The following is a 12,500-nucleotide window of genomic DNA, read 5'->3' as shown; positions in this document are numbered from 1 at the left end:
GCTCAAAAGTAAGCAGTTCTGTTGATAATGTGCTGAAATTACATTCATCTCGAGTCAACAACTAAGGAACAGAGAGTGATATCAGTGCCTGTGACTTTCTTTGAACAGTACCTTTTACCAGTTATCTGTGCTTAATTTTTCTTCTATGTCTCAAAAGGTACATGTAGAGCTGCAACAAAATAGCAAAGATAGTATTAGAAAATTAAAATTGTAAGAAAAATAATTTTATGTATCATTGAAATGCTAAAAGGACTTTTAAATCACACTCCGTGTGTGTATAGTTTGTGTAACTAGAATGAAAGATACTCATAGAGATATATAAATGTATGTATATACATATGTGTGGATAATATATTTTAATGCGGGATCATGATTGGATGTTAGGCATGTTGTGTTCTGTTTGGTCAGATGTTTTTTATAAAGCAAGTAGCATTTAATTTATGTATTTTACTTTGTTTGGTTTAATAATATTTTAGTTTGAGTATTATGTTTGTTGTAGTTAGTATACTGAATTTGTTTCTGTATTGCTTTAATAATATTAAACAAAAATTAAAGAAAAAAAGACCCTTACCTCACAAAGTGCAAGCTTCAAGCCACCACTTAAGAAACTTCAGATAAGTAGATGAACTAGTTGGTTGCGCATCACCTCTACTTAGGTCCATCTGATATGCCTGTCGCTATTCCTCCCACCTCTCCTACACTATTTCAGTTTACACAACATGTACTATCCACTTTTCCAAATTCTTCCCTAGACCATCAACCTGTCAGCCTTGAAATTAACAATGTCAATTTGCCAGCCCATATATTTCCCCATTTCAATCTTGTGGCCTGTTATTTCCATAGGTACTGTGTGCCTTCCTTCTGACTAAGCCATAAAAAGAAGAGAAAATTTATTAATTTGTATGAAACTTAAAATAGTTACCTTTATGGCTCGTCTATATTAGATATACAATATAAATGGTGTAACCTTTATGGCGCTGTTATATTAGAGATACAACTATCAATACATCAAGCTAATGAGGAGGTCGCTACACAGTTACCTAACATGCTAGAAATAACCACACCTCTCAAAATTTAAGAATATGACTGGGTGGTCTCAGTGGGGACATCTTTTATCATGGCTCTGCTCTGCTGGGGCCAGCCTGGAGTAAACAACACAACACACAAAAAAACGGTAGTTTATTTCATTTTTGTTTAGAATATCACCAAGCTAAGTGATTGGTTTGGATGTGGATTTAGTAAAATATATTATGAAACCCATTACTCAACAGGGTATCTAGGCAAGAAACTAACACTAGAGACATTTAAAGTCTGGCAATAATGAATGAGAAGCAGACCCAAACATGTTTCTTCTGATTACAACAAACACTGAAGTCCTTTCATTTCAGAAAAATTTTCAAATGTTGACAGACCATGGCAATTTATTAAACCAAGTCTAGTATTGATGAGTGAATATTAACTGATAAAAACAACTTAAATATTAATGTTAAAAATAGAACGTGTTTGTGTTTACAATAACACACACAAAATACTCGTGTGTGATAAATTCAAATTACGACAAACGTAAATAAACAAACGAAGTTTGCTTTTAGAAGCGTTGAGATGTCTTTTTAGAAAGTTAAAGAAGTGATTTTAAATTATCAATCGCAGAAAAATGCTAATAATATAGCCTGAACAGGATAAACTACCCCTATTTTGCAGAGAAAAGTGTAGGTGGCTGGCTGTGGACTCGAACTCACATCCCCGTGATTACAGGGATGTGAGTTCAAGTCCACAGCTAGCCACCTACACTTTTCTCTGCAAAATAGGGGTAGTTTATCCTGTTCAGGCTATATAACTCATGTGTGAGTATACACATGGCTGATTGCAGAAGCATTCCATTTGTAGTTACAGTATTCTGTTATTGTGTAACTTTAAGTTTGGTGCTGCTTGACTGACTGTTTTTCTCAGCTTTGGTCTACAAGATTCCTACTTTCCATAGTGTCCTTTTAGTATTCAATTTCATACCACACAAGCTTAGGCTTGTTTATTTATAGTTGTTACAGTTTGAGCCAGCATCACTAGGTGAAGAGGAGAGAGAAAAAAAGAGAGTGAGAAAGAGGGAGGTGGGACCTGTGCAAGCTGAATGTGTGACCCGGTTTCAATTTGTGCTTCAAGCTGTTTTTATGCTTCTCTTGCAATGCTTAAAGCTTTGAGGAAAACCTCATGAACATCTCACAATCTCATGTTCTTTACTGGTATCAATCTGAAGTGTTTTAATTATGTAAGAAATCAATACAATTTTGAAAGTGTCCTTTTTCTTTCTTTTTAAATTCCGCAAACATAAAGTAAATAGTCCATGGTGTACGAATTTATTTTTCTTTTTATGCACACCTGTGAAAGTAATGAGTGTTTAGTGAATGTTTGACGTAAACCAAAATGAGAAGTATTGTATTTGTGTTCTAAATCTAAATACAACCAACATTTTCATGAAGCTATTTCAGCTTTAATTTTGTAACTTTTGCTGTCAATCACTTCCCTAAATCCACACCACTCCCATTATATTTTTCAGTTCTTCTGTTGATTAAAATTACAGCTAAATTACTCTGAAACAAATAAACATCCTTCAAGATGTCTATTTTATTTTGGTTTCCTGGCCTCCTATTTCTTTCTCTATAAAATTGTCTTTACATTAAAAAGATCTTTTTATGTAACAAACAGTGTTTTTGTGTCACTTTTTATTACAGGTTTGCATTCCAAAAATTTAATTAAAAACTAAGAGAAAAAAAAAAGTAATGATAATATTACAAAGAAGAAATTCATTCTGAAGAATTATATTTATTTGTTTACTTATTTTAACTTCATGTTTCATTTGTAACAGCTGTTCCAGAGGAACAAAATATAGTGTCCTTTTACTAAATAATTTTTATTTTCCAGTAAAATATCAAATTGAAAGTTTCCTGTTACTGCAAGCCATCTGGGAGAGACGAGAGCTCCATAATGTGCTTCCAAATACAGCTTTCCGTTAAAAAATAATAATATGAGACTGCTTTTTAATGTTTAGCCGACCGTCTTCCTTAGTGCGTATGTGGAAAATGTACCCGTCTCCACCTTTTGCCATAGACTGTGACCAATACAGTTTTCTTGAAGAAGCAAACTAACCAAGTTAACTAAAGTTACAGCTAATTATATATGCTTACATCATACACATACACACACATGTATATGTATTTTACCTCTTTTGTACTTTGGATGGCATACATGTATAACTTTACAATGTGTGCATGTGTTTTAATAATGCTGAAGTTACATTGTGGTGTGTTTGTATGTGTGTGTATATATGTATATGTATATATATATATATATATATATATATACATACATATACATACACACACACATATATAAGATGTAATGTATGCTGCCGACACTGTAAAAATGATCCCATTTTGCTCAATTTACAATCACGTTTCTTACTGTTTCTTTCAGTTGCTCCAGATGCGATTCACCACCATGTGAAAACCTACAGAGAAGACTTGAAAAATATGCACTGCATAGCACCAGAATATGAAGGTAACATTCATCCAGCAGCTTCAAATTTTTCCAGACCATTTTCTTATCTTCCTTCTAATGAAATTTGATAATATTCCCGTTTTACTCTCAGGATGTTTGAATTAATATAGAGATTAGAGAATTAGAAGCAATTATACACCTTCATGGGTTTCAAGCATAAATTCTGCTGGGCAGTAAGAGAAGATAATAATGTACTGCAGTTCAAATAATTTCACTCTTCCAGTCTGCTTTGTTTTTTTCTTTTCCTCTAGACTTCTAGTTACTATAGTGTCACACCAGCAAGGACCTTATCTCCATGAGATTCTAGTGGTAATTCCTTATAGTTTTATTTACTAGGGGCATCTGTGGCTAGAACAGAAACATATACCACAAAGTATTATACCCAATGCTTTAACAAATCCACCAGCCTTGAATTGCATAAGGACCTCACTGGTGCTGGTTCCATGGGAAAAGTACCTAGTATACCCTATAGTGGCTGGCATTAGGAAGGGCATCATGTTAAATGTTGGTAATGATGACATCTATACATGTGTGTGTTTGTGTAAGTTCATATTTCCTGTGTGCAAACAATGGCTTCTGTACAATGTCATTTGCTTACAGTCCATCATGAAAGCATGTCTGGGCTTCATGTTTCAAGATGTTGCATGATCTTTGTAAACAAAAGTTGTGTTTTATGGACCAGTGGTCCTTGATGTGATGGAACTCCCAGATTTTGTTTTTTAGGTTCTGTTGGATTATTGTTGTTTCATCCCCTAAATTTTAATTTGTTTGGTAAGGGAGAAGATGTATGTATCAAATCCAGCTAGAAGCAGGTTGGGTGGGGGTAACTTGTCGGTCCTAAAACCTACATAACACCACTTATAGTAGCAGTGTTGGTCTTGTTTGCTGTCATATTCACTTAACCCTTTAGTGTTCAAATTAATGTCAAAAGTAATCCTTATTCATGTACACTTAACCTGGTATTATCTGATGCAATATTTCTGGTAAGACAGCTGCAGGAGAAATTCCTTGCCAAAGATAAACCTCTGTACCTGGCTTTTGTTGATATGGAGAAAGCCTTTGACAGGGGCCCCCCAATCTCTTATTTGGTGTTCAATACAGAAACTAGGGATAGATGAGTGGTTGGTAAGAGCTGTATAAGCCATATACATGGATGCTGTCAGTAAGGTGAGGGTTGGCAACAAGTATACTGAAGAATTCTGGGTAGAAGTAGGGGTTCACAAAAGATCAGTCTTCAGCTCCCTCTTTCTCATCATAGTCCTCCAGGTAATAACAGAGGAATTCAAGGCAGGCTGCCCCTGGGAGTTCCTCTATGCTGATGACCTTGATTTAATAGCTAAGTAACTACCAGAACTATAGAAGTAGTTTCAGGTATAGAATCAAAAGGCCTTAGAGTCAATCTAGCAAAAACCAAAGTCTTAGTAAGTAGGAAAGCAGACAAATCACAAATCTCTTCAGGTAGATGGCCCTGCTCAATCTGTGGAAAAGGCATAGGTAGAAACTCCATAAGATGAACCCAGTGTATGCTCTGGACACTTAAGAGGTGCAGCAATTTCAAAAGAAGGCTAACTGGGAAGATAGTTTTTGTGTGGCAGATGCACAGGGGCAATAAACACCAAAGATGTGCAGAAAACAGATTCCATCACATGCCAGGGGAAAAAACTAGAAGTAGTTGATAGCTTCCATTACCTAGGTGACCAAGTAGCAGTGGTGGATGCTCTGAGAGCTTAACTGCTAGAATAAGAATAGCCTGGGCAAAGTTCAAAGAGCTTCTACCTCTGCTGGTAACAAAGGGCCTTTCACTCAGAATGAAAGGTAGACTGTATGATGCATGTGTGTGAACAGCTATGCTACACGGCAGTGAAACATGGGCCACGACTGCTGAGGACATGTGTAGGCTTGAAAGAAATGAAGCTAGTAGCTGTTGGAGTTTTGTTGAAGATGTGGCTACCTATCTAGTGCTGGTATCACAAAAGGATGCACCCAGTAAACTCTGTAAAGTGCGAGGTTATGAGATCCCTTTAGTCTTATTGGGGACATGACAACTTCTCCAGTTCTGATTTCACAGTTAAATTTATGCAGGTTATTTTATAAAGCTATTGGTCTTAGGAAGGACATGCAGCTGTATACACCAAACTCAAAATTGAAATATATGAGTGAGATGCTCCTCCTAAGCATCTAAGTCAGTAACTCAAAAAAAAAGAACTGACTCAGACTTTGCTTGTAATGCATCGAAAACCATGTCAGCATAGAAAGCAGACATAAAACAATGATGTACATCAGGTTTCTGGATTTAACTATGTTAAATCTTAAGAGTTATTTACCATAGCCTTGTGTGGTATTAGGTATACAGAAACTTTGAAAGTCTGTCAGAAGTACGTGTCTCTGTTGAATGTTCAGCCAATTAGGTGCTAATTTAACGAGCAGGTAGTTCAATTCATCAAACACTGAATCATCATCATGAAAACCTATGGAGATCCAATTCATTTTTTACTTGTATAAAATATACAGCATGTTTCCCAACTTCTTTCCTTTTGCTCTATCATTGTGTGCAAATGAAAAGAAAGTTCACCCAGCATGTCTCATCATCTATGTTTACATGGATCAGATGGAATTCCTTAAGGCAAATCTTCTTCAGCTAGATGTGCTTTTTGTCACCAACTCCCATGTGTTTCAAAGCAAAGTAATATTTCCTCATGGCCAGACGTTTTCATGGAGGATTGGAAACAAATGTCACCATTTGTTTGGTGATGCATACTTACAAACATCATGTAATGTCAAGAAAGAAGCATACATGCATGCAATAGGTTTCTTTCAGTTCCCCTCTACCAAATCCTCTCAAGGTTTTAGCCAGTCCAGGGCAATAGGAGAAGACACTTGCCCTTGGTGCACATACAGCCATGTCTGTGTCTATGAATGAAGCTGAATATTTATATTAATAATCTGTAAATTAAATCTGCATTTCTCAAAGTTTTGCACCTGTTAAAGCACACCTGATACTTTAGAAGTTGTTGACCTGATTTGGACAGAAATTGAAGGATTAGCCATGCTGTTATGTCTGTGAAACACTTGATTTAGGTAGATTTAAGTCACAATTTCTTAAAACAAATGTTTTTATATAAGATATTAACCCTTTCGAAACCAACCTGCCCATAACCAGCCCTTGTATTCACATACAAGCTTCCAGTAACAATAGTTATTTTATTATATTCTTCACTTTTTAAAAAAATCAACTGAAAGAAAGAGATGTATTTCAAAACGGTTAATAAACAACTGCTATTTATATATATCCTTTCTTTTTTCAGGACCTGGTCAAGTGACAACCGCTGTAGATATTTATTCTTTTGGAATGTGTGCTCTAGAAGTGAGTGAAATTTACTTTCTTTAATTTTAAACCTTTTACAATCCCTTAGGTAACCACAGGAACCTATTTATTGAAAATAGCATTAAGTTATGTACAGCAATGCTAGCATGATATTTATTAGATATTCTTAACTGCAATCTTGAGATTATTTGCATATATACATTTTTATTCTTGTACAAGTTCCCTTATTAGGTTGTTGTGATATTGAGACATTGTTTTCATGGGTCCACTCAATCACATCTACTCTAGCACTTATTTCAGTTTGGTACTTATTTTTATCAATCTTTATTTGACAAATTGCTAAGTCAGGCTTTTTGACAACACTAGTTAAACCTTTTTTTTTTAAATAACACCAGTTTTATCATAAACACATATACATATTCATGCACACGTACGCGCGTGCACACACATCTTGCATTTATTATAGGTATACTCTGTCTCTATATCTCTGTAAAATGCTGATGTTGACAATATGATGAACATCTGCACAGTGGGATTGAACCCAAAATCACATAATTGCAAAATGAACTTCATGATGACACAGCTATACTTAATATGAATTAATACATAGGCGCAGGAGTGGCTGTGTGGTAAGTAGCTTGCTTACCAACCACATGGTTCTGGGTTCAGTCCCACTGCGTGGCACCTTGGGCAAGTGTCTTCTACTATAGCCTCGGGCTGACCAAAGCCTTATGAGTGGATTTGGTAGGCGGAAACTGAAAGAAGCCCGTCGTATATATGTGTATATATATATATATATATATATGTGTGTGTGTTTGTTTCCCCACCATCGCTTGACAACCGATGCTGGTGTGTTTACGTCCCCGTAACATAGCGGTTCAGCAAAAAGAGACCGATAGAATAAGTACTAGGCTTTCAAAGAATAAGTCCTGGGGTCGATTTGCTCGACTAAAGGCTGTGCTCCAGCATGGCCGCAGTCAAATGACTGAAACAAGTAAAAAAGTAAAAAGAGTAAGAGAGGAAGTTGGTAAATGGAAAATAAAAGAAGCCTGTTGCGTTTGTGTGCTTGAATGCATGCATATGTTCATGCATTCATATTTACGACCTTACCTGAGCTATGGCTACAAACAGTGATTGTAGCTCAACCACAAGCAGTTATGTCACCATTTGTAGCTATGCTGCCACCCAGACATTTCTAGTCAACAAATCATCTGCTAGCTCTGTGCTTTTGAGTTCCTCTGAAATAAAATAAGACAATCCCTTACCTGAAAAAGAAGTATGGGTTGGCAGCAGGAAAAGTACCTTAAAAACCCTGTGTCCCATTCCTCTCACATCTAAGCCATGCTAACATGGGAAAACAAACATTAACCCTTCAGCATTTAAACCAGCCATATCCAGCCAAAATATTCTCCCTATTTTTATGTTCTAACTGGCTAGATCTGGTTTCTCACACCAACCCTACAATATCATTCTAAAAAAGAAATGGTTATTTCATCAAAATCTCAAAGCTACAAGACAATGCAAGATTAATTAGAATCATGTGAATAAACAAGCTTTACTTTTGACAGAATAATGTGAATGCTAGAGGGTTAAACAAACAAACGATCATGGTATATTAAACAGCATTTATTTTTCTCTCAAATATTTAAAATATTTAATGTGAAGGTTTACCTGTTATACACACAATTTTAGCCTCACTATGGAAAGTAAACAAAATCTGACTAGTTTCCATATCTTAGAACTTCATCGGAGAATGAATAACAATCCATAGAATGATTAGTAGCTTATTTGTTTATCAGTTCAGCTAAATCCTTGTTCATATATTCTATTAAAAGCCATAAGCTTTTAACCTCTTCATGACCAAATGATGAATATACTTTCTCTGATGACTTTAAAAAGGATAGAAACTAGTCAGATCAATTTCACAATTTCTACCCATGGGAATATAAAACTTGTGTGACCCTTTTGTTTTCTATTCCCAGCAATACTAAAATTCTGTTTACTTAAAGAAAAGCATACCTTACATTACATTACAAATTGTCCATACATATAATAGGCATGTATTGGAAATCACTGTATTGTTTCAATGTGTAAAGGATCATAACTTAATTTGCATTACTTTTCAATAGTACCATACCTTTGTAGCTATTTGTTAAGAGACCCAACCTGCTTGTATCTACTTCCATACACCTTTTTTAAACTGTCAATTCCACTTGTTTGGTGCTAGTTATTCCTACATGAGTCACGAAAACCAGCTTCCTGGACACATCTATTTTACTTATTGATCTTCCTGTTTTTCTTTTTTATTGTTGCACTTCTTTTATATTATTTTTTTTCCTTTTTTTAAAAAAAAGATTGGCACACCTTAGCCTTTTTTTTTTTTCATATTTGCATTTTGTGGTATCAGTCTTCTTTACAGTTGATTATCTAGCTAAATAATCTAACCAATCAACCATAGGGGAATATTTGGTGCCTATTTTGATTTCCATACTACTCTTTCCCTTTAAGTGGTGCTCACAAAATACTTGTAACAAAGCTTGAACTCTTGATCTTGTGATCAAACAGTTCATTGTATTAACACCACTGTGCTACTATAAATGTGAATAATTAATTATTTAATTAGATCTATATAATACTGTTTAGTTTTAAATTTATTATATTTCTATATGTATTACTTGTGCCTTTATAATTGAATAATTAATGATTGTTCCCCCTCTTACTGTTTGAACAGATGGCAGCTCTAGAAATCCAAGGAAATGGTGAAGCCAATGTGACACCAGAAGCAATAAAATGTACATTAGAATCTTTAGAAGACTCCTTACAAAGGGTAAGTAACGGTGAATCTCTACCAGAGTGTGGATGGGTTTCTTATTCATCATCACCATCGTCCTCCTCATCATCATCATTTAACATCTGTTCGAGTGAGGTCGTTGCCAGTGCCGCTGGACTGGCTCCCGTGCAGGTGGCACATAAAAAACACCTTTTTGAGCGTGGTCGTTGCCAGTACCGTGTGACTGGCCCTCATGCCGGTGGCACGTAAAAGCACCCACTACACTCTCGGAGTGGTTGGCCTTAGGAAGGGCATCCAGCTGTAGAAACTCTGCCAAATCAGATTGGAGCCTGGTGCAGCCTTCTGGCTTGCCAGTCTTCAGTCAAATCGTCCAACCCATGCTAGCATGGAAAGCGTACGTTAAACAACGATGATGATGATGTCCATGCTGGCATGGGTTGAACGGTTTGACCAGGCTGGCACACTGGAAGGCTGCACCAGGTTCCAGTCTGATTTCACATGGTTTTCTATGGCTGGATCTCTTCCTAACACCAACCACTCCGAAAGTGTAATGGGTGTTTTTATGTGCCACCGGCACTGTTTATTGTTCCTCAAGTTTTGGTTGGAGACAATGGCATAGTTGATATAGAGAGCCTGGAGAGATGTTGCTTTGCAGCATTAACCCCTTGGCATTCAGATTACTCTATCAGATGTAATGTTCATTTATTCATGTTGCTTTGAATTACATATTATTTCATAGATAATGAATGAGAGGATTGCTTATTTTTAAAATGATATTATAGGATAGGTGGGAAAGGCCAAATCTGGTTGGTTTGAATGTAAAAGAAGTAGAATATTTGAGCCAGATATAGCCAGTTTAAATGCTAAAAGGTTGTTTTGTGATTCACTATTTGGAATTTTAATTGTATTTGGGTGAACTTTTTTTAGAGAGGCATACATAGATACATGAGTCTGTGTGTGTACATGCACAACTTTCAAATTTATTCATCTTACTTGAACTTGATTAATTTTCAATATAGTCCATCATCATTCATCATGCTTTATTTAACATCCTAAGTCATCCATGTTAGCTTAGGTAAGACTGTTTGACAGGGAACCAGCGAATTGCAGGGCTGAGTCAAGCTCTAATATTATATTTGGCATTCCTGACCAGAAAACCACATTGCTTCAAGTGTCTTGCTAAATCAGTTTTTCAGCCTTTGGGCATATATCTTGGTCTTTAGCACATTTAGTGAAGTCCAGTTGTGGTGGACTTCCCAGCTACGTGATTCTAGTTTCAGTCTCGCTGCATGGTACGTTGGGCAAATATCTTCTACTATAGTCCCAGGCCAACCAAAGCCTTATGAGAGGATTTAGTAAACAGAAACTGAAGTTTGTTTATGTCCCTGCAACTTAGCTGTTTGGCAAAAGGAGACTGACAAAATAAATACCCAGCTTAGAAAAAGAGGTACTGAGGTTGATATGATCAACTAAATCCTTCAATCCACCAATGTTTATCCAAAGGAAAGGCCAATGACTTGGTCTTTGGTCTATGCAACTATTACTGCCAAAACACAAAGAACCTGGATTAATACTGCAGCACATCTCACCTGACCCTTAACAGTTCCACTAATCTACTGCCCTCAATTGGGACTTTTTTTATCAATCCTAAAAGGACAAAATGAACTTCCCATTAGAGTGGTAAACTTTGATCTTTTTACTTAATCATTTGGAATTGTAAATAAAGTTTTATTTTATATAACATATTTTCACTTTATTTTCTGTATTTTATTTAAACTTTGAACTCATTTCTAAACATTTTGCTGACCTTCTGCAAACATAAGTAAAGCAATTTTTCATTTTGTATTATTTCAGGATTTCATTAGACGTTGTATTGAACGAGATCCTCAGAAAAGGCCAGGATCCCGTGAACTGCTTTTTCATGCTGTACTGTTTGAAGTACACTCCTTAAAACTGCTAGCTGGAAACTGCTTTGTAAAAAATTCTTGTAAGCAACTTTTTTCCCCCCTATTTTTACAACAGCAACAGTAATAAATAAAACGGTTAATTGTTATTTTGATAGATTCATTTGTAACGGATTTAGCAGGAAAGGGATCCGGTGACATCATGCCAGATTCTTCTACTTTAGTATACCAAGAGTCACTGTTTGTATCCATCACTGTGAAAAGTAAAACTTCCATCACAAGGGACCAATATATGAAGAAACTTGTTTTAATTGTTTCCGTTCTTGTTCCCACTTCACTTTTGAAAGATATAGCTCTGTTGCTATGTAGCAGTGTTTCATGTTACTGGATATTACTATACCTGTACTTCTATATACCATTGCCTCTTACTACTCACTATGACTGTCATTCTTTCTCTATGCCCATGTCTCATGTTAACAAACAATATCATAGTTACCATCTCTACATTAGTGCTCTACTACTAAGCAGATTTATAGTTGGCATGTATACAAAGGAAATTTTTGCAATCTTCATATCAAACATTTCAGTAATTTCTTATATTTATTCTTTTCCAGATATTCTCCCAGGCAATATGGCAGAAGAAGCATATTTACCAAAAACTGATCCCTCCAAGGTGATTGCAGAGATTAACTTCAAAGAACATGGTTTTATGCAGTGGAAGTAAGTGAAATAGAAAAGAGAAAATTTTTTATAATTTTAGAGGAGAATCTCTGCCCTATCTTACATTTAAATTTTGTTAATCAAATGATTTTCATATTCAAATATGTTAGTTCTTTGTAGTCATTAGCTGTTAGTAACTGTTAGGTCCCAGTAGATGTAAGTTGGGAAACAAAACTCCGTTGGTGGGAAGCTCCGAGGTCCCCTCCCT

At 35.7% G+C, this 12,500-nt stretch overlaps 1 protein-coding gene across 14 annotated transcripts in view; it reads left to right on the top strand.

The window, feature by feature from the left end:
- Nucleotides 1-12,500, top strand: part of LOC106876198 (nuclear receptor-binding protein) — a 127,663-nt gene that overhangs the window by 107,100 nt on the left and 8,063 nt on the right. For all 14 annotated transcript variants that reach the window (XM_014924643.2, XM_014924648.2, XM_014924645.2 and 11 more), the window contains 5 exons: nucleotides 3,469-3,552; nucleotides 6,858-6,916; nucleotides 9,609-9,704; nucleotides 11,523-11,655; nucleotides 12,187-12,292. In XM_014924643.2, the coding sequence (XP_014780129.1) occupies nucleotides 3,469-3,552; nucleotides 6,858-6,916; nucleotides 9,609-9,704; nucleotides 11,523-11,655; nucleotides 12,187-12,292 (478 nt within the window). The remainder of the gene's footprint in view (nucleotides 1-3,468; nucleotides 3,553-6,857; nucleotides 6,917-9,608; nucleotides 9,705-11,522; nucleotides 11,656-12,186; nucleotides 12,293-12,500) is intronic.

This window comes from Octopus bimaculoides, chromosome 9 (assembly GCF_001194135.2).
Source record: "Octopus bimaculoides isolate UCB-OBI-ISO-001 chromosome 9, ASM119413v2, whole genome shotgun sequence".
Lineage (NCBI taxonomy): Eukaryota > Metazoa > Mollusca > Cephalopoda > Octopoda > Octopodidae > Octopus > Octopus bimaculoides.
The sequence above is the reverse complement of the archived record's forward strand: the minus strand, read 5'-3'. Positions and strand labels throughout refer to the sequence as shown.